Source organism: Moschus berezovskii, chromosome 12 (genome assembly GCF_049115385.1).
Source record: "Moschus berezovskii isolate FMDL1 chromosome 12, NW_MosBer_1.0, whole genome shotgun sequence".
Classification (NCBI taxonomy): domain Eukaryota; kingdom Metazoa; phylum Chordata; class Mammalia; order Artiodactyla; family Moschidae; genus Moschus; species Moschus berezovskii.
Genome location: NC_142471.1, coordinates 82,518,416 through 82,540,823, shown reverse-complemented (window position 1 = coordinate 82,540,823; position 22,408 = coordinate 82,518,416). Strand labels below are relative to the sequence as shown.

General features: G+C 38.1%; 1 protein-coding gene across 1 annotated transcript in view; it reads right to left on the bottom strand.

The window, feature by feature from the left end:
* The window catches only part of CCDC172 (coiled-coil domain containing 172), a 57,104-nt gene extending 41,048 nt beyond the window's left edge, over window positions 1–16,056 (bottom strand). The window contains exons 1-2 of the mRNA XM_055425912.2: window positions 15,978–16,056; window positions 15,721–15,806 (exon numbers count right to left, since the gene is read on the bottom strand). Coding sequence (XP_055281887.2) covers window positions 15,721–15,806; window positions 15,978–16,056 — 165 coding nt within the window. The remainder of the gene's footprint in view (window positions 1–15,720; window positions 15,807–15,977) is intronic.
* Between the last annotated feature and the right edge of the window lie 6,352 nt (window positions 16,057–22,408).

The following is a 22,408-nucleotide window of genomic DNA, read 5'->3' as shown; positions in this document are numbered from 1 at the left end:
GGGTTGTTATAAGCTTTTACACAGCAAAGGAAACCATAAACAAAACAAAAGACAACCAATGTGGTTTGGGAGAATGGCATTGAAATATGTATATTATCACATGTGTAACGAATCGCCAGTCCAGGTTCAATGCATGATACAGGGTGCTCGGGGCTGGTGCACTGGGATGACCTAGAGGGAGGGGAAGGGAAGGGAGGTGGGAGGGACGTTCAGGATGGGGAACACATGTACACCTGGGGCGGATTCATGTCAATGTATGGCAAAACCAATACAATATTGTAATTAGCCTCCAAAAAAATTAATTAATTAAAAAAATAAAAAGACAACCAATGGACTGAGTGAAAATGCTTTCAAATGATGCTACCAACAAGGGATTAATTTCTAAAACACACAAAGAGCTCATACAGCTTAATATCAGAAGAGAACTCAATCAAAAATTGGGCAGAAGACCTAAACAGACATTTCTCCTAAGAAGACATACAGATGCCCAAGAGGCATATGAAAAGATGCTCAATATCATTAATTATTAGAGAAATGCAAATTAAAACTACAATGAGGTATCACTTCACACCAGTCAAAGTGGCCTTCATTAAAAAGTCTACAAATAATAAATACTGGAGAAGGTGTGGAGAAAAAGGAACTCTCCTACACTGATGGTGAGAAAGCAGACTGGTGCAGCCACTATGGAAAATAGTTTGGAGATGCCTTAAATAACTAAAAGTAGATTTACCATATGATCCTGCAATCCCATTCCTGGGCATATTCTTGGCGAAACTATTATTTGAAAAGATACATGCACCTCAGTGTTCACAGCAGCACTATTTGCAATAGCCAAGACTTGGAAGCACGTCAAGAATGATAGATGAATGGATAAAGAAGATGTGGTATACATATATAATACAAAGGAATACTACTCAGCCATAAAAAAATTAAATAATATCATCTACAGAAACATGTATAGACCTAGAGATTATCATATTAAGTGAAGTATGTCAGATGAGAAAAATATCATACGATAACACTTATCTGTGGAATCTATGACGCAAATGAACTTCTTTATGAAACAGAAATAGATGCACAGACATAGAAAAAAAACTTATGGTTACTAAAGGGGAGAGTAGGACAGAGCAGAGGGATAAATTAGGAGTTTGGGATTACCATACATACACTACTATAAATAAAATAGATAAATAACAAGGACCTACTGTCTAGCACAGGGAATATCATCATCTTATAAGAACCAGTAATGGAAAAGAATCTGAAATAGAATATATAGACACACACACATATATATGTTATAGCTGAGAAAAGGAGAGAAGCTAAAGGCAAAGGAGAAAAGAAAAGATATACACATCTGAATGCAGAGTTCCAAAGAATAGCAAGGAGAGATAAGAAAGCCTTCCTCAGTGACCAATGCAAAGAAATAGAGGAAAACAATAGAATGGGAAAGACTAGAGATCTCTTCAAGAAAATTAGAGATACCAAGGGAACATTTCATGCAAAGATGGGCTCAATAAAGGACAGAAATGGTATGGACCTAACAGAAGCAGAAGATATTAAGAAGCTGCTGCTGCTGCTAAGTCATTTCAGTCATGCCTGACTCGGTGCGACCCCACAGATGGCAGCCCACCAGGCTCCCCCATCCCTGGGATTCTCCAGGCAAGAACACTGGAGTGGGTTGCCATTGCCTTCTCCAATGCTAAGAAGAGGTGGCAAAAATACACAGAAGAGCTATACAAATAAGATCTTAATGACCCAGATAACCCCAATGGTGTGATCACTCACCTAGAGCCAGACATCCTGGAGTGTGAAGTCAAGTGAGCCTTAGGAAGCATCATTAAAAACAAAGCAGGTGGAGGTGATGGAATTCTAGCTGAGCTATTTTAAGTCCTAAAAGACGATGCTGTTAAAGTGCTGCACTGAATATGCCAGCAAATTTTGAAAAACCCAACAGTGGCCATAGGACTGGAAAAGATCGGTTTTCATTCCAATCCCAAAGAAGGGCAATGCCAAAGAATGTTCAAACTACCACACAATTGTACTCATCTCACACACTAGCAAAGTAATGCTCAAAAGTCTCCAAGCCAGGCTTCAATAGTATGTAAACCGAGAACTTCCAGATGTTCAAGATGGATTTAGAAAAGACAAAGGAACCAGAGATCAAATTGCCAACATCCACTGGATCACAGAAAAAGGAAAGGAGTTCCAGAAAAACATCTATTTCTGCTTTATTGACTATGCCAAAGCCTTTGACTGTGTTCAGTTCAGTTCATTCGCTCAGTCATGTCCGATTCTCCACAACCCCATGAATCACAGCACGCCAGGCCTCCCTGTCCATCACCAACTCCCGGAGTTCACTCAAACTCATGTCCACAGAGTCGGTGATGCCATCCAGCCATCTCATTCTCGGTCGCCCCCTTCTCCTCCCGCCCCCAACCCTTCCCAGCATCAGAGTCTTTTCCAGTGAGTCAACTCGTCGCATGAGGTGGCCAAAGTATTGCAGTTTCAGCTTTAGCATCAGTCCTTCCAATGAACACCCAGGATTGATCTCCCTTAGAATGGACTGGTTGGATCTCCTTGCAGTACAAGGGACTCTCAAGAGTCTTCTCCAGCACCACACTTCAAAAGCATCAATTCTTCAGCGATCAGCTTTCTTCACAGTCCAACTCTCATATCCATACATGACCACGGGAAAAACCATAGCCTTGACTAGACGGACCTTTGTTGGCAAAGTAATGTCTCTGCTTTTTAATATATTATCAAGGTTGATCATAACTTTCCTTCCAAGGAGTAAGTGTCTTTTAATTTCCTGGCTGCAATCAGCATCTGCAGTGATGTGGATCATAACAAACTGTGGAAAATTCTGAAACAGATGGGAATACCAGACCACCTGACCTGCCTCCTGAGAAATCTGTATGCAGGTCAAGAAGCAACAGTTAGAACCAGACATGGAACAACAGATTGGTTCCAAACTGGGAAAGGAGTATGTCAAAGCTGTATACTATCACCCTGCTTATTTAACTTATACGCAGAGCACATCATGCGAAATGCCAGGTTGAATGAAGCACAAGCTGGAATCAAGATCAGTGGGAGAAATATCAATAACCTCAGATATGCAGATGACATCACCCTTATTGCAGAAAGTAAAGAGGAACTAAAGAGCCTCTTGATGAAAGTGAAAGAGAAGAGTGAAAAACCTGGCTTAAAACTCAACATTCAAAAAGTAAGATCATGGCATGTGGTCCCATCACTTCATGGCAAACAGATGGGGAAACAATGGAAACAGTGACAGACTTTATCTTTTGGGGCTCCAAAATCACTGCAGATGGTGACTGCAACCATGACATTGTAAAAGACACTTGCTCCTTGGAAGTAAAGCTATGACCATCCTATGTCACTTCAGTCTTTAAGTCGTGTTTGACTCTTGTGACCCCATGGACTGCAGCCTGCCAGGCTCCTCTGTCCATAGCATTCTTCAAGCAAGAATACTGGAGTGGGTTGCCATTTCCTTCTCCATGGGATCTTCCCAACCCAGGAATTGAACCCGGGTCTCCTACACTGCAGGCAGATTCTTTACTGACTGAGGGAAACCCTAGACCAACCTAGACAGCATATTAAAAAGCAGAGAGATTACTTTATCAACAAAGGTCTATCTAGTCAAAGTTATGGATTTTCCAGTAGTCATGTATGGATGTGAGAGTTGGACCATAAAGAAAGCTGAGCATGGAAGAACTGATGTTTTTGAACTGTGGTGTTGGAGAAGACTCTTGAGTGTCCCTTGAACTGCAGGGAGATTCAACCAGTCAATCCTAAAGGAAATCAGTCCTGAATAGTTATTGGAAGGGCTGATGCTGAAGCTCCAAGACTTTGGTCACCTGATGTGAAGGACTGACTCAGCGGGAAAGACCCTGATGCTGGGGAAAATGAAGGCAGGAGGAAAAGGGGACGATGACAGAGGATGAGATGCCTGGATGGCATTACCAACTCGATGGACATGAATCTGAGCAAGTTCCAGGAGTTGGTGATGGACAAGGAGGCCAGGTGTGCTGCAGTTCATGGGGTAGTAAAGAGTCAGACACAAGTAAGAGACTGAACTGAACTGACACATATGTGGATAACATGTGTTATATACATATATGTATCCTATATATGTAATAGAATCACTTCGCTATACACTTGAAACTAACACAGCATCATAAATTAACCATATGTCAATTTTTAAAAATGCCTACAGGAAATTATTGACAGAGACCACCTCTCAGTCTGGATTTAAGGGAGAGGAATAAGTATAACGACTTCAACACTATCAGACTTTTCAACTAAAATGCTGCATTTGTTCTTCGCAAAAAAAAAAGTGTCTATGCTGGCTATGCACGTGGAGTAAGAAAACTCCACCACCGGTTTAGAGATGCAGCAGAAAAGTGAGCTGCCTCTGTTGATTCATGAATAGAAAAGGAATCATACCTTAGAACCCCCAAACCCACACTTGAATTGTTCATGGATGTGAGATTCAAATGTCTCCTAGCCAGGCAGTGCAGAAATCCTGAACCCAAAAATTAACATGAAAATTCATCCTGAACAAATGAACTCTGCACAGTTCTGGCAGCAGTGTTGAAACTGCTCCTTAGGAACATCTTTTTTATCGAGACCAGGTAGGAGTCCCAAGAAAGGAAAGTTCTGCTAAAGACAAATTCACAATAAAAAATTTTAAGGCTCACAGATATTACAAGCAGAATTCACAGAAGAGGAAAGAGAAACAGTGAATTCTAAGAGAAAAAAATTAATTTATTCACTCAATAATATGTAACACCTACTGTAATTCAGGCACTGTTCTAGATAGTAAGAATAGTAGTAGTAAACAGATGAATATGCATTCCGTGTGAAGTTTACATCCACAAGGGCTTCGCATTACATTAACAATGGCTTCGCAAGTGGTGCTAGTTGTAAAGAACCCACCTGCCAAAGCAGGAGACATAACAGACGCAGGTTTGATCCCTGGGTCGGGATGATCCCCTGGATGAGGGCATGGCAACCCACTCCAATATTTTTGCCTGGAGAATCCCATGGAAGGAGGATGCTGGCAGGCTACAGTTCATAAGGTCACACAGAGCTGGACAGGACTGAAGCGACTTAGCACACATGCAGCACAAGGAAAGATAAACGGTAAACAGATCAATATAAAAATACGTCAAGAGAAATTAAGAGCTACAAAGAAAAATAAAGCAGAAGCCAGGAAAGAGAGAGAGATGGCATGAGGTTTATATATGGTTTATATGTTATTTTATATAGGGACCTAGGGGAGGGTCAAACTTTTTCATCTTATGACTTCTGGTCTTTAAGATTTTGCAACCTTAAAAAATTATTGAGGATTTTTATTTAATTATTTTTGTGAGTTGTATCTATAAATATCAAAGATTAAAACTGATAAACTTTGAAAATATTTAATTCACTTAGGAATAATGACAATAAATTTGTTGTATACAAAATAAATACATTTTTGTAAAAATAATAGTTTCCAAAACAAAATGAAGTAAGAAGCATTGCATTTACATTTTTGTAAATCTCTTCTAAGTCTGGCTTAACAGAAGACAGGTGAATTCTTATAGCTGCTTCTGTATCCAATCTGTTGCACTATGTTTCTTGGTTGAAGTATATGAAGAAAATCTAGCCTCACACAGATGTACAGTTGGAAATGAGAGGAGTGCTTTAATGCCCTAACTGAATAATTATACCATATTCTTCAGGAACTTAATTAGTGACAGTTCCTTAAAGGTTATTGCAATGTGGGATCTGAAACCATTTCAATAAATTTTTCATCCTGTTACAATAAAAACCATTGGTCTATTTTGTGCTTTGAGTGGATCTTCTATCCATGTACAATTAAAATTATGTGCTGGTCATTTTGAAAAGATTCCTTCACTGAATTATTCAGGTCCTCCAAATGTTGATACATTCCATAATGCAACATTAAAAACTAACATTTATTAATATCACCTACAAACTCAGAAAAATCTTTATGTACTGGGAAACTGTACATATAGTAATAAATAGTGACACATATAGCACACATAGAGTGACACAAACTGCACATATAGTGACAAATCTGAGTCTTTCAGCATTTTAATTTTTGTTTGAAAGGTTGAATATTATCATTGGCAAAATAATAATATTTGCCTTGACATGTCAGGGTCATTTCATTCATTTTGAGAAAATTTTGCCAAATACCCGAGTTTAAATAACTACATTTATCTGTCAATTATTCAAGTAAAAAGGATGCTCCAGAAAAAGAACAGCTAGTTCATACTGAAACTCAATCATACAAATAATCTCCTATGAGACAATCATTTTACTTTGGAATATAGAAGCACTTTATGTGAACTTCCCATTTCATCACACACAATATGAAAAACACATACACAGAATGGTTAGTTTCAAAACAATATTTTTTACACTTTAATCAAGGGCTTACAGTGAAATTGGTGGATTTTGCTTTCTCACTGTGAGCGTGTGGCACTGAATAATACAATGACTACTAGCAGTTTGTTGCCATTGCCTTAATTTGTTCTGAGGTGCCAATATTTGCCTTTGCACTATCAATGTACATAGCAGAACAGTGCAAATGACAAATAATAGCTTTATATTATTACAAAAATAGTTTGACCTCATAAAACTCTTCCTACAGATCACAGAATTGATGCTTTCAAACTGTGGTGTAGCATAAAGTCCCTTGGACAGCAAAGAGATCAAACCAGTCAATCCTAAAGGAAATCAACACTGAATACTCTTTGGAAGGACTGATGTTAAAGCTGAAGCTCCAATATTCTGGCCACCTGATTCGAAGAGCCAACTCACTGGAAAAGACCCTGCTGCTGAGAAAGATAGAGGGCAGGAGGAGAAGGGGGCAACAGAGGATGAGATGATTGAATGGCATCACTAACTCAACGGACATTAGTCTGAGAAAACGCCAAGAGATAGTGAAAGACAGGGAAGCCTGGAGTACTGTAGGAGCCGGACACAACTGAGTGACAGAACAGTCATAGATCAGCTTTGAGACCCATGGCTCTAGAATGCCGACTAAGCTGAGAGGTAAGGTAACCAACCATCAAGATTTACATGTGACTGTTCCAACATGAGACCTGAAAGTCTCACATTCTCATAGAATGGTTGGCTTCCCTACCGGGAGAGAGCTAAAAGAAGTGTGTATAAAACACCAATAGCTGAGAGAAGCATCTCAAGCAGAGAAGACAAAGTGTAAAGGCCCTGAGGTCAAAGAATGTCTGGTACATTCAAGAATATTCTTTCAGTCAAGAATTTTAAAACTCACTGCAAAGGTACACACCCTAGAAAATCAGATTATCCCTATTGGTGAGCTACTAGAAAATGCCAGTGCTACATTAAAATATCTGGTGAACTATTCTAGTTTCCCATTTTAGAAAAGAATTCATGACAAACATTATAAGGCTTTCTTTGAGAATTACACAGAGAAAATTTAAAGTAATTACAGAATTTTTAAAAAGTGAGAACATCAAGAATTTTGAATTTACAGTTAGGTTTCCATAGTTGAAGCTGCTTAATGTCAACCCTCTAATTAAGGTGGAAGTTTGTTACATAATTTATTTGCCAATTACTCTTGGTATCATTTAAGAGTTGTTCAGTGAATGTTTGTTGAGTGAATGAATAACAGAAGTGAAGAGCACAGCTAATCGATTTTCCAGGAAATCACAAATCAAAAGGTAAACTTTTTAAAAGGTATTCTTTTATGCTGTATATTCTTAGGAGGCTAGCAAACTCAATGTTAATCTCACGCTTTCTGCATACTGAGCCACAAACTTACTGTCTTTAATTAGAAGATCATTGTCTCAGTTCCTGGAAAGGAAGTATTTTTTTTCTTTTCTGTTTCAAACGCTTCTAACATTTCAGGGTAAACAATTTATTTAGAGTAGTTCTTTTTAAAAAAGGAATAGAGGCACAGTAGTAGATTTAACAATTAGAAGCAATGCAGTAGATTTTCCACTTCATGGATCCAAGCCAGGAAATGTGCAACTTTTGTGATTTACAAGCATTTGCAAATAGAAAGGCTATCTGGCATACTGTTATATGGTTTGCTCTATACTGCTATTACCATGAAATATTACTCAAATTTTCTTAAGATCATGAAAACAAAGCTGAGAAAAAGGAGTCCAACAAATGTTATCTGTAATAATATTTTACTTCATTTAGAAATAAAATCATTTCAGTAATATTAATATAGAGAAAGATTACTACTTCTCAGAGACAAGACCCTCCCATAGAAGAACTGCAACCAATTATATAACCATTAATTAAGTAGGCCATCTAGAGAACAGATTTGCAAAATGGCCAATAAGCACCTGAAAAGATGTTCAATATTAATCTCATTGCTGCTGCTGCTGCTGCTAAGTTGCTTCAGTCGTGTCCGACTCTGTCCAACCCCATAGACGGCAGCCCACCAGGCTCCCCCATCCCTGGGATTCTCGGAAACTGGAAATACAAACCACAATGAACTACCATCTCCCAGCCCCCAAGATGGCTATCAAACAAAACAAAAATCCCAAGAAAGCAAGTGTTGGTAAGTATACAGAAAAACTGGAACCTTCATGCATTCCTGGTGGCAATGTAAAATTGCCACTACAGAAAACTTGGTATTTCCTCAAAAAGTTAAACCTATAATTAACCATATAACCAAGAAATTCTACTCCTAGGTGGAATACCTAAGAGAACTGGAATATAATGTTCATTAAAAAAACTTGTACACAAATGTTCCCAGCACCATTACTCAAAATAGCTAAAATGTGGAAATAACCCAATATCCATCAACTGATGAATGGATAAACAAAGTACATCCATACAATGGAATATTATTCAGCCATGAAAAGAAATCAAGTACAGACACATGCTATAGCATGGATGAATCCTGAAAACATGCTAAGTGAAAGAAGACAGCCATAAAAGGCCATTAGTGTATGATCACACTTACATGAAATGTCCAGACACAGAAAGTAGACTAGTGGTGACTGAGAGCTCATGAGGTTTGAGGGAGATGGAGGAGTGACTAACATGGGTACAGAGTTTCTTTTTGGAGTGATGAAAATATTCTGGGCTCAGATAGTGATGGTTGCACAACCTTTTGAATGGACTAAAAGCCATTGCTCTATAACTTTTAAGATATATCTTTACTGTTTAAAGTAATCTCACAGCTATATCCCCCAGCTTAAGAAATAAAACATTATAGATACAGCTGAAATACCCTGTATATCCTTCCCTGATTACATTTATCTTCTACTCCCATCAGAGATAATCACTAAGTTGATGCGTTATTATCATTCCTATGTATGCCATTATAATTTCACTATACACATATAAATCCTTTACAAGATGCATTATTCGTTCTGTGTGTTTTTAAATGGTATCATGCTTACGTAACTTTTATAGGTTGCTTTTTTTTTTTTAATCACAAAGCAAAGTTATCATGACAGTTAAGTTGTTCAGAAGGAGGACAAAATACACAAGAGTAGAAGGTTTACAGGAGTCACTGCAGAGTGAGAAAGAGAAATGCAGCAGTTTTCCAGACAGTGTAAAGGTCTCAGCTGAGACTAAAGCCAACATCCATGCATATATACATTGGATCAAATCTCTCCTGGAATTTCCTGAGTGTTGGCACAGTAGTAAATAACTGACTCATCCAGAATATAATTCTGGAAATAGGTAGCTGAGGTAGAATGGAGAATAAGGTCACTGAACATGTGGAGACCAAAACCAACAAGTCAGGAAGGTAGCTGAATAGCACATGTAGACAATGACATCATACAAGATACTGGCAAGAGTTGAGATAGAGTGGAAGCCTGAGAGCCAGGTGCCAAATTCTAAAGAACAAGGGAGATTACCCAGTGAGTGAGTAAAATGACAGAAAAGAGCAGGGAAGAAAGTTTGCAGAGTCTAGAATACAGGATTAACTACCACAAGCAAGTAGAGAAATAAGGTCCTGGAAGCAGCACTGGGGAGTGAAGAGGACATCCAACAAACCATCAATTATGAGGTACCTTGGATGTGAAAGAAAAATTATTTTTCATACAAGAGACTCCAGATTCAGTGACCCCCATGGACTGTAGCCCGCCATGCTCCTCTGTCCATGGGATTCTCCAGGCAAGAATACTGGAGTGGGTTGCCATACCCTCCTCCAAGGAGGACATGGACTTGTACAACTGACCAAAGTGAATAAAAAAGGGGAAATACACCTAAACTTCTATGACAACCTTAAAAAACCAGCTAAACATGTTTAAGACAAGAGAATTTTGTAATTTCATGTGGAAAGGTCAGAGATTAAAAGCAATTAAGTATATGAAAGTGAAAGTGAAGTCGTGTCTGACTCTTTTCCACCCCATGGACTATAGCCTACCAGGCTTCTCAGTCCATGGGATTTTCCAGGCAAGAGTACTGGAGTGGGTTGCCATTTCCTTCTTCAGGGGATCTTCCTGACCCAGGGATCGAACCCAGGTCTCCCACATTGTAGGCAGACGCTTTACCCTCTGAGCCACCAGGGAAGCCCTGGTAAGTATAACTACCCTCAAAAGTGCCGAAGAATTGATGCTTTTGAACTGTGGTGTTGGAGAAGACTCTTGAGAGTCCCTTGGACTGCAAGGAGATCCAACCAGTCCATCCTAAAGGAGATCAATCCTGGGTGTTCATTGGAAGGACTGATGCTAAAGCTGAAACTGCAATACTTTGGCCACCTCATGCGAAGAGTTGACTCACTGGAAAAGACTCTGATGCTGAGAGGGATTGGGGGCAGGAGGAGAGGGGGACAACAGAGGATGAGATGGCCGGGTGGCATCACCGACTCGATGGACATGAGTTTGAGTGAACTCCGGGAGTTGGTGATGGACAGGGAGGCCTGGTGTGCTGTGATTCATGGAGTCGCAAAGAGTCAGACATGACTGAGCGACTGAACTGAACCCTCACAAGTGTCTTGGTCATGACTAACAGAGCTACAGGTATATATTAAACTATGATAAGGAGAATGTGAACTTTATTTTTCAAAATTAAGCTTAAATAATTCACATGTATTGTTATTTAAACAAATGTTAATTGGAGAAGCATAAATGCCTTTCTTTTATCTATGTTTTAAGCAACTTTTTATTAACAAAAAAATGAAATATAAGTAGTATACAAATTTTTCTTTGATTAAACTTCTTACAAAGGGGAAAATCTTAATTATACAGCTTCAATATTATAAATAATAATTTGTGACTTGTTCTTTCCCTAATTAGGTAATAGAGTTCAGTTCAGTCACTCAGTTGTGTCGGACTCTTTGTGAGCCCATGAACTGCAGCATGCCAGACTTCCTTGTCCATCACCAACTCCCAGAGCTTGCTCAAACTCATGTCCATCGAGTTGGTGATGCCATCCAACCATCTCATCCTCTGTCATCCCCTTCTCCTGTCTTCCATCTTTCCCAGCATCAGGGTTTTTTTCCAATGAGTCAGTTCTTCACATCAGGTGGCCAAAGTACTGGAGTTTCAGCTTCAGCATCAGTCCTAACAGATTAAGACTGCCTGCTGTTCTAGGAGGGTTCATAATTTTTATCAACTGAAAAAATGAAAGCATATATTCTGAAGTAAATAAGTAAATGAAGCCACCTTAAGTTACTTATTTCAACACCACTTTCCTTTAAAAATTCATGAAATATTATTTCATTAGTGTTATGATGTTTATGTAATAGGTTAAAACTGGAAGAAGAAAAAAGTAAAACTGCCTCAGATTTTCCTCCATTTACTTCCTCTTGAGGGAGGATGGATTTATGTTAGGTTTTTTGTAATATGTTTCTAAAGATTAAAATGTCCCAATATTAACCATATACTGCTGCTGCTGCTGCTGAGTCACTTCAGTCGTGTCCGACTCTGTGTGACCCCATAGACAGAAGCCCACCAGGCTCCCCCGTCCCTGGGATTCTCCAGGCAAGAACACTGGAGTGGGTTGCCATTTCCTTCTCCAAACCATATACTACTATTTTTAAAAGAAAAAAACTCTTTCAGATGCTTTAAAAAAAACAACAAACGTCCTGCGAGTCCCTAATTTTGATTTTTCCTGTCATCAATATTATAAAACCTTTCCTTGATGATCAGAAGCTATAGGTATTGGTAAGCATTAACACAAATCCAGAGCATATTCTTGTCTTTCTGTTTTCACATTACCAAACCTAACCAGGCATATCATAGTTCTCCAATTCACAAAGTACTCATACTACATAATCTGAGACTTTTGCAACCATATATTTTAAAGTACTCATTGAGCCCTGAAAGGCAAATGCTATCATTCACGTTCTAATTACATGCTGCTTGGGTTTTACAGAACAGAAAATTATAAATACTATACTTCCTGAATACATTTTTTGACCACAAGCAACTTCCAAAATAAATGCCCAAAATACTTTCTGAATGTATAACTGCAAATAGCTCAAGCACTGGCCTATTCAAATTATGTTCCAGTTTCTCCTTATGCTGCTTCTACTTGATAAATTGGTCAATAAATGCCAAGTCAAATATGCAAGTAAATATATTTTCATTGTTATTGGCAGACATATAATTAACTCTGAGAATTAAAGAAACAAGAAATCAATTTATGATCACTTCTTCAGTTCTTCCCATTCGTCATTTACATTGCAATTGTGGTTCCACTTTAAAGATCTTTATATACACACACACACACCCCATGATGACTATATAATAAATCAATTTATTTCAGTTATAAATTAGTACTGTATGAACTGTGAACCACATATATTAATTGTATTAGGAAAAGCAATTGTATCACTACCTATATATATGAGCTGATTAAAAAGCAATGTGCATTCATGAGCCTATATTAATTAGTAATTTCAGCAAATATTTCCAAGCAATGCTAGGGATTTGCTCTTTCTTCTCTCAAATAAAACTATTTGAACCAGCTTTTTATGTATGTGTATATATCAACAGACTACATTTCCATTTTCAGCAAAATAGGCTTTTACCTGAGAAAACATTACAAAGAGTAAACCTACTATTTTCTAAAGATATTTAAGAATAAACCTCTTTTTTTCTTAATATTTGTTATCTGCCAGGTCAATATTTTCTCCAATCCAGGAAATATACATTTACACAAAAACTTACATTACTATCCTTTTAAAAATACTGCCCTAGACTAGATGCAAAACTTAAGACACTATTATACGTGAATTCCATGAAGAAAAAAGTTTAAGATGAGCTTTAAAAAATGTTTTAATAAAATACAGTCATTACTCAGTTACTACTTTCATTATTGTCATTTGTTTTTAAATTATATATCATATACAAGTCATTTAATCTTTTTCCTCCATAAAGGGGAATTAATGATGGTGCCTCATCACAGGATTTCTGGCAGGATTAGAAGAGTGAACACAAGGGAAGCATCTAGAACAGTGCCCAACATACAGTAAGTGAGCAATAAGTGTTAGCTATGCATTACTTAATTGCATATGTTTTGCCTATTACTTGTATTAGCTTCTAGTTAACAATTCTGAAAGTTTCTTAATTCTTTTTAAAGAAGAAATTAAGCTACACCATGACATTCTTAAAACTTTGCCCGTGCCATCAGCTTTTATAATTATTTTTAGCAGTTAGTTTATTTACTACTCACAGGCAAAATAGGACCTAAGGTCTCATTGAACCATATTTCCAAATTCTATTTTAAAAGACAGTATATCCTAAATATTCATTAGAAGGACTGATGCTGAAGCTGAAACTCCAATACTTTGGCCATCTGATGCGAAGAATTGACTCAATGGAAAAGACCCTGATGCTGGGAAAGATCGAAGGCAGGAGGAGAAGGGGATGACAGAAGATGAGATGGTTGGATGGCATCACCGACTCGATGGACATGAGTCTGAGCAAGCTCCAGGAGTTGGTGATGGACAGGGAAATCTGGTGTGCTGCAGTCCATGGGTCGCAGAGTCACACATGACTGGGCGACTGAACTGAACTCTCCCTATTATCTCCCTTTTAGTACTCATTCATTCAAAACACTAATGCATACTGTGTATTATGGAATACAGGCTGTGGGAATAAAAGATGGTTAAGAAAAAAAAATCCAAATACATTGCCCACAAAAGAATGAGGGATACAAACATAAGTATGCTCTGTTGTTTAATGATAAGGTGATACCCCAAATGCTATGATAAAAAAATCTTTCCAAGATGTACAAGGGAGGGCTCTCAGGTGGTGTTTGAACAAGAACTGAAAGGAAGAACTGAAGAAGCTTGAGAGGTGGAGAAAGAATCTTGATTATTTTATTCAAAAAGAGAACTGGAAATTTCTCACAGTGTTAAGCCTATTTGACTTATTTTAGCAAACAGACTTCCTCAAACAGATTTCCCATTGCACTCTGCTCACGTAATTTATCTTTAGGAGCTGGATAAATATTTTTGTATGGCTGTCTACCCTCCACTCATAGCAAGGCTGTGGGTGACCTATTTGGATGATGTGCTTAGTTCCCATCCTCCCAGAGCTCAGAGAGATCTTCCAAAGCCCACTTTTATCACACCATTTCCTAATCAAGATCCTGCAATGGTTTCTTCCTATTCCCAGGCATCAACCCCTGCTTTGAGAGATTTCTCTCCACAAATGCCTTGCCTATGCCTCCCTTTTGTTCATATTCTCCCCCTGCTCCAAATACTTTTCTTTTACTATTATATTTCACTCTGCCTCTCCAAAATTCTATCCATATTTCAAAATCCACCTTCAAGATATCATGAGATTCCTTTGTTTCTGTGTAAAATAACAGAACTTTACAAATGCTGCAGAAAAGACTGAAATGCTAGTGAAAAAAAAATGATTCCTCTGGATGAAAGACATGTCCAAAATGTGGCTGAAAACTGAAAAATAAATGGTAAGATGTAAGCAGAGTTCCAGAGGGAGGAGACATATGTGTACCCGCGGCTGAATCATGTTAATGTATGGCAGAGGCCAATACAATATTGTCAAGCAATTATCTTCCAATTAAAGTAAAATGTGAAAAAAAGAAAGTCATTATAATATAAAAAGGTAGAGACTCCTTTGAAAGTTACATTCAATTGTTTCTTCAACACAGCACATTTCTTAAATTATTTATTCTTCTAAACTTATTTCCCACACCAACTACTTTATTTAATTGAATCATTCTTTTTCCAATGGCGTTATGCTCTTTTGAAACGTTAACCATTCCACAACACGGACAATGAATTCTTCATGACTTAAACTGGTTTCTATAGGACAAATTCATGTTAGGGTGGAAAGTGTCACCAGATTCAGAACTTTAAATATTACCGGACAGTGTGGAAAAACACTCACTAACATTGTAGCATGGTTCATGGTGGTGGGTGGGTGCGTGTGTGTTTGTGTATGAGTCTGTGTGTCTTTGTACGTGCTCATACATGTCCGACTCTTTGTGACCCCATGGACTGTAGCCTGCCAGGCTCCTCTGTCCATGGGATTCCCCAGGCAAGAATACTGGAGTAGGTTGCCATTTCCTCCTGTAAGGGATCTCCCCACCAAGGGATCCAACCTGCATCTCATGGGTCTCCTGCACTGGCAGGAGGATTCTTTATCATAACCACCACATGGAAGGACAACTAGTTAAACAGTATCATATCATCAAAAAGTCAAGTAAAAACACCTTTTCAAGTGATAATAAGCAAGCTCTGCGTGTCAATACCTTAGATTCCAACTGGATTTTCTCTTCATTCAGCTGCTCTGCTGCTTTCTTAATTTTCTCACGACATCTGTTTATTTCTGACCTTACTGTAATAAAAATTAAATGCTTAAACACGTCCATCTCTCTGGAGTCCCTATTCCGGGGCCTGGGATAAGACACCTTTCGGCTGTCTTTCCCCCACCCATCACTGCTCTGCCCACTGCCCCAGGCCTTCCCTCCGACTCCAAGCCCCCAACTCAAACAGCAGAGGCCCTGACCTTCCCGCATCAAGCGGCGACTCTCCTCTGCCTGGTGCTCGGAGAATATGATTTGCTGGAACAAAGACTCCAGACTCATCTCAGGCCGCGCTCCTGCCGCTCCCGTCTTCGTCCTTAAAATATTTTATAACCGAGTCTGAGGTTCCTGGAAAGCACAAAGAAGCCTGATTCCAGAGTCATTCCTGGTTCGGCCTCCAGAGGCCTGTCCCCCGCCTGTTCCCCGTCCCACCCCAAGGACGGGGCCCGACGGGGTGAGGTGAGGCCCAAGGCTCCGGGGCCTCAACCACACTCTGGGCCTCCGTTTCCTCCGTTAAGTTGGACAGACTTGCTTTTTTTCCCTTCTGTGCACCTTCGTTTCTCCTGTGACCTGTGCAGGGTTCTTTTTTGTTCTTGTTGGGATGGTGGGGGCCGGGCGGGGGGAATGGAGTCACCGAGGCCTGAGCTTTGGAGCAGTTTGGACAGCAGCCCTTTCTGAGCTCGGGCTTTTCCTCTCATTCCCCCGCCCCCCAACGCCCAGTCTCAAATAGAAAGTCCTCAAAGCAATCTCTCAGTAAAATACGTACTTGCAACAATATGGTGGGCTGGAGACCTAGGAGAAGGCCTTGCCTCGCGGGGTTCTCTGGGAACTGGGCCTACGGTGTCTCGTTGGGCCCATTATGCACCATTCAGTTGTTTTGCTTGGTTCCGCTCTGGCAACGTGGCCCCCAACAGTCTTTAGGTCGTCCTGGGAGTTGGAATAATCTGTCTCCAAGGCACAAACCCAGTCTTGTAATAAAGTACAAAGTACCTGTGATTCTAAATATAAACTTTTGCAAAGTCTTATCATTTGACGATGGGAAAGACTGCTATAAATGTACAATGTCTGACATTCGCCTTAATCATTCCTTTGTAATCAGGGCATATCTTTTTTGTCTGCTTTTAAATTAATCATTGCCTTTTGTAATCAAGCTGCGGTAATATTAACACTTCAATATCTGCGTAATATGTGTCAGAGACCAAAGTGGTTGCTAATTAAAGCTTAAACATGAAAGGCACCTTTGGGACTTTGGAATGGGATTTTTGTATTAAAAAATATAATATTTCTAGTTTCAGTAGGTCAAAATATTAAGATTATAATAAACATTTGACTTTCTGTCTGAATGTTAAATCCAAAGTGGCTAAACTTTAAAGAAATGTATTTAATATTAAGTAAAAAATGGTAAATGTAAATTCTGTCACATCATTTGTATAATAAACTTAATTAAAATTTCAATAATGCTATAGCATAATCGGTTCTGTTAACCTTTTTTCAAGACTTGTATGCAAAAACTTAATTTTTAAACTTTATTATTAAAAATACATACTAAAAAGTGTAATGAAGTAGAAAAGAATTTCCCATAAATACATCATTCGGAAGCAAATGTTAATAGCGTTTTGGTTATTGCCCTTCAGGTAATTCCACTCACCGTGTATTTGCATTTTTCCTTTACAAATGCATGGTGAATAAGTAATAATAATAGTTATTATCTGTTGAGTATTTGCCAGGTACTATTCTGAACACTGTAAGCCATTTTGAGATGATTTTTACTATTACCTTCAGAGCATAGTTGAGAAAACTGAGGCACAGAAGTTAAGTATTTTGCCAAGATTGCACATCTAGTATGTAGCAGAGCAAGATCTGAGATCAGAGGCCATGAATTTGATTTTGGATTCTGCTCTTTTTCCTTCTTATTACAGTACAGGCATTTTACCATTTCATTGAAAACTCTTTTATTAATACATTTTTAGAACTTCATAATCCTCCATCATATGGATGCATATGCAAAATTTACATATATTGAAATAAATTTGTTTGTGACTTTTATTTGTTCAGCGATGGAAAACAAAGCTGAAATTGTGGTGTGAACCATTTTTCTTTGAGCACTCGTTTGGAGGCTTATGAACTGTGCCACAGCAACCATCAAAGGCAAGGGCTTCCAGAAGATAAATTATATTACTAATTAATATCACTCCCTTCAGAATGATTTCCTGTGGACTTGCAGTGGGCGCATCCTCACAAGGAGGCTGGTTTTCAAAAGCAAGCTGCTCTTTAACATTCTAATTTTATTAGTTACACTCAAACTCACATTTATTATTTAACATGCTCTTTCTGTGCTAAAACTTGGCAGAGAAATTTGGGCAGACTTTAGGGAGCACAGTCGCCTCAGTCACATAGGAGTATGGAAGAGAACACCACTGGAAATTCTGGGGAAGGGGCATGGGAAATATGGTTTTTTTCATCTTTTGTAGTCTTCTTCACCTCTCAGAATATTTTTGTGCTTTTAAATCCCAAGTTGCAGTCTTCTTCGAGGTATCACAACTATAGTCTTTAGCAGGATTTTTAATTTTATTTATAGGCACAAACACAATTATGCAAGTTCACAATTCTTAAAGGTGTTTCATAATAATGAGTAAAAGTAACATATTAAGATATTGCTGTCCTGTATCAGACTTTATTCAAACATTTTCCATAGTGTTAAGATATTTTTTCTTATAGATATAAATGCTGATTACATTCTATAATGTTCAGAGCAAGAGTAGCATTGCTTAAATTTATGCCAAATAAAAATTATTATGACATGGCAAAACTAGGGCATTCTATTTTCTGAAAACATATATTGTAAGCCTAAAAAGAAAGATGACTCATTCAACAACTGTTTAATGAGTCTCTGCTATTCATTCAACAAATATTATTGAGCATATCCTATGTGCCATATTAGAGAAACAACAACAGGATTTAATAAAAATAGAACTACATAAAAAGTATTTTTCTTCCCCCGGATATTCTAACCTCATTGGAGAATTATTATATTTTTCAGCATCTTGGCAGCAGTATAAACAACTGCTTTCAGATGTTTAAACAGATGTTCTTTAGAAAGAAAGCCAATTATTTGTGTTATGATACCCACATATGATTCTCAGATCTAAACTTTCCATCTGTACATGTTTCACTGAATTGCGTACCTATGGAATATAAAAGTTGAGATACTCACTGTCTCTCAACCTCATATTTTTGTTCATAATAACACTAGCACCTGGGTTATTGAGCCATCGATAATTGCTTTGCTAGAAGGCCTTATATAAGGCTGTATTGCTCTTGTGATTTAAAATGCATTTCCTTTCCCTTCTTAGATTGATGACTTCCCTAAGTTCTAAACCAGGCTTGCAAATATCCACTAGCCCAGGGCATATATATTGCAATGAAAAGAAGAAAAGTAATTCATTTGTTTTATGATTTTCTTAGGGCATCTGCCAGAAAGAAAAAAAAATGTGGGTTCAACCAAGTTTAACAACCATTTATTGAGTATCTACTAAGCGTAAAATCTCTGGTAGGTACTATGGGGGATACAAAATTATAAGATACAGGCCCTGCCCTCCTGGAGGTCATAATCTATCAAATGAGATATAGCAGGCGTGACTCCTGGTAGGCTGTGTATGAGAGCTTCACGCTGATATGATGGAAATATGGCAGGAAAGAAAAGAACGTCTGATGTAAGTGATCTGGGAAGAATTTTCAGAAGGAAATAAAATATGAGCTGGATTTTAAAGGAGGATGAGACTTCAGCAGATAGCATGTAAGAGAGAAAAAAAGCAGAAACTTAGATGATGCCAATTTTTGGACAGTGTTTAACATTTTTATGTGTGTGATGGAGATTTCCATAATGTTTGCTAGCTGGTGAGTGGCACATCAGAATTGCTTTACGCAGTCAATCTGGCAATGGGTTAGAAGTACTGGAAAGGAAAGGCTAACAACTAACATGTATTAATAACTATGTTCCAACCACTGTTTGAGACCTTGTCATGCTTTCATTAGTATAATAATCCAACAGTCCGATGAGATCAATGCTTTTATTATTTCCAAGTTAACAATCAGAGAAGCAAGGCAGAGAGAGCTCAAGTATCTTGTCCAAGGTCACATATAATACTAGCTAAGAAGTAACAGAGTCAGGATTTGAACCCTGATAATCTCTTAAAGCAAACACTTAATCACTTCATCTATAGTCTCTAAAAATAAAAGGCTGGAGAAAATGAGACAATTTCAGCAGCTCTGTTAATATTTCAAGACAGATACATTTTCTAAAAAATACTTACCATCAACAAATTAATGTCATATATTTAAGACACCTTTCAGATTTCTAGAATTTGGATTAGTAACACAATGAATCTATAACAAGTTAAAATCAAATGTGATATAAAGCAAAATAATTGAAGATGGATCATATTTGTTATCAATGTTTATTTAACCAGCTACATATTAATATGTAAAACTAAGAAATGAAATTATATACAAACTATTTGGTGAAGAATCCACCTGCAATGCAAGAGACGCAGGAGATGTGGGTTCAATCCCTGATTCAGGAAGATCCCCTCGTTGTGGAGGGTGGTGCATGGCAACCCACTCTAGTATTCTTGTCTGGAGAATCCCATGGATAGAGGAGCCTGGCACGCTGCAGTCCATGGGGTCACAAAGAGTCAGACACGACTAAAGAGACTGAGCATAACATAGCACATACAAAGTATCATATTAGTTTCTTAAAATTTTTATTAGATTCCTACAGCTGCTATAACAGAGTACCACAACTGGGTGGTTTAAAAAAACACAGAAATGTATCTTGTCACAGTTCTTGTCACAGTCTGAAATCGAAGTGTCAGCAGAGTTGGTTCTTTAGGCCCTCTGAGGGAGCATCTTTTCTGTGCTTCTTGTTAGCTAACTGTCCTCACTGGTAATCTCTGGCATTCTGAATTCTTTGGCAGATAAGTCACTCCTATCCCTGCCTCTATTGTTCCTTGGCGGTCTCCCTGTGTGTCTCTGCCTCTTTGTCTGTTCTTCTCTCCTTATAAGGACACCAGTCATATTTGATAAAGAGCCTACCCTACTTCAGTATGACCTTATCTTAGCTAATTCCATCTGTAACAACCCTATTTCCAAATAAGGTCACATTCTGAGTTATTGGGGGGTTAGGACTTCACGTATCTTATTGGGGATTGCAAGTAAAACCATAACAAACCTTAAAAGTTCAGTTGTGGGAAAGAGTTATGATTCTTTTAATTTTAAGATTTATTTTTATTACAATCAAAGCATTTTTAGTGGCTTAATTGACTTTAGAAAAGATCTTGCACAATCCTCTTATTTTTTAGATGTTAACACTGAGGCCTGGAGGATGATGGATTTTCCCAACATTGCACAGGCAATTAATGTCAGAGCTACGTCTAGAACTCTCTCCTAATTCCTCTGCTTCAATAAAAGATCTTATTTGTTCACCAGTGGCTTTCAACTACTTCAGTTTTATACTTTTTTTCTATATTGAACTTTCTAGTAGGAGTTTGAAGAAAGGGTATCATAACTAGGGTACAGAGCAGGCCTCAGGCAATTATCTACTGCAGGAGTCCATCCTCTTTAAGGAGATCAGGTAGATAGATAGAGAGACAGACACACAGAGACAGGTAGACAGATTTAGAGAAAACACACATGCATATATACATATGTGAGTATATACAAACAAATGTACTCACATATATATTCATATGTGACTATATACAAACATATATGTATATACTCACATATACATGATGAAATCATATATCATATATATAATATAAATGCTTTAAGGTTTTCATTTTATTTTTAGTCAGACAGTAGAAAAGAAAGTGAACTGTCAATTCTTAGTTACTGATTAAGAAAAACAAACTTTTTTTTTGGTTGTAAAATATATTGCATGAAGAAATTCCATTAACATGTGTGTGAGTGCTCAGTTGTGTTCAGTTGTGTTCGACTCTTTGTGATCCCAGGGACCATAGCTCGCCAGGCTCCTCTGTCCATGGAATTCTCCAAGCAAGTATACTGGAGTGGGTTGCCATGCCCTCCTCCAGGGGATCTTCCTGACCCAGGGATCGAATCTGAGTCTCTCCCATCTCCTGCACTGGCAGGAGTTCTTTACCATTGGCGCCACCTGGGAAGCCCAATTAACACATTCTCTCTCTCTCTCTTTAGTCGCTAAGTCGTGTGTGACTCTTGGGACCCCGTGGACTGTAGCCTGCCAGGCTCCTCTGTCCATGTGATTCTCTGGGCAATAACACTGGAGTGGGTTGCCATTTCCTTCTCCAGAATTAACACATTAGGAGTCATTAAATATCAAGGTTTTTGGAAGAAAAAAGCTATTGAACTTGATTTTTACATAGTTAGAGCCCAGAACCCAGCACAGGATCCAGGAAGGCTACTCCACATGAGATTAGACTATTAGGCCCAGGGAACAAAAATAAAACAGAACTTTGAAACCACTGTTCTCCACCTTGTAAAGTTATTTTACTTCATAAATATTTACTATGTATATGCTATATGTAAGGCAAGTAAGAATCTGGGATTACAAAGAAGAATAAACACAGAAATTGAAATCTGGTCATATCAAGTTACA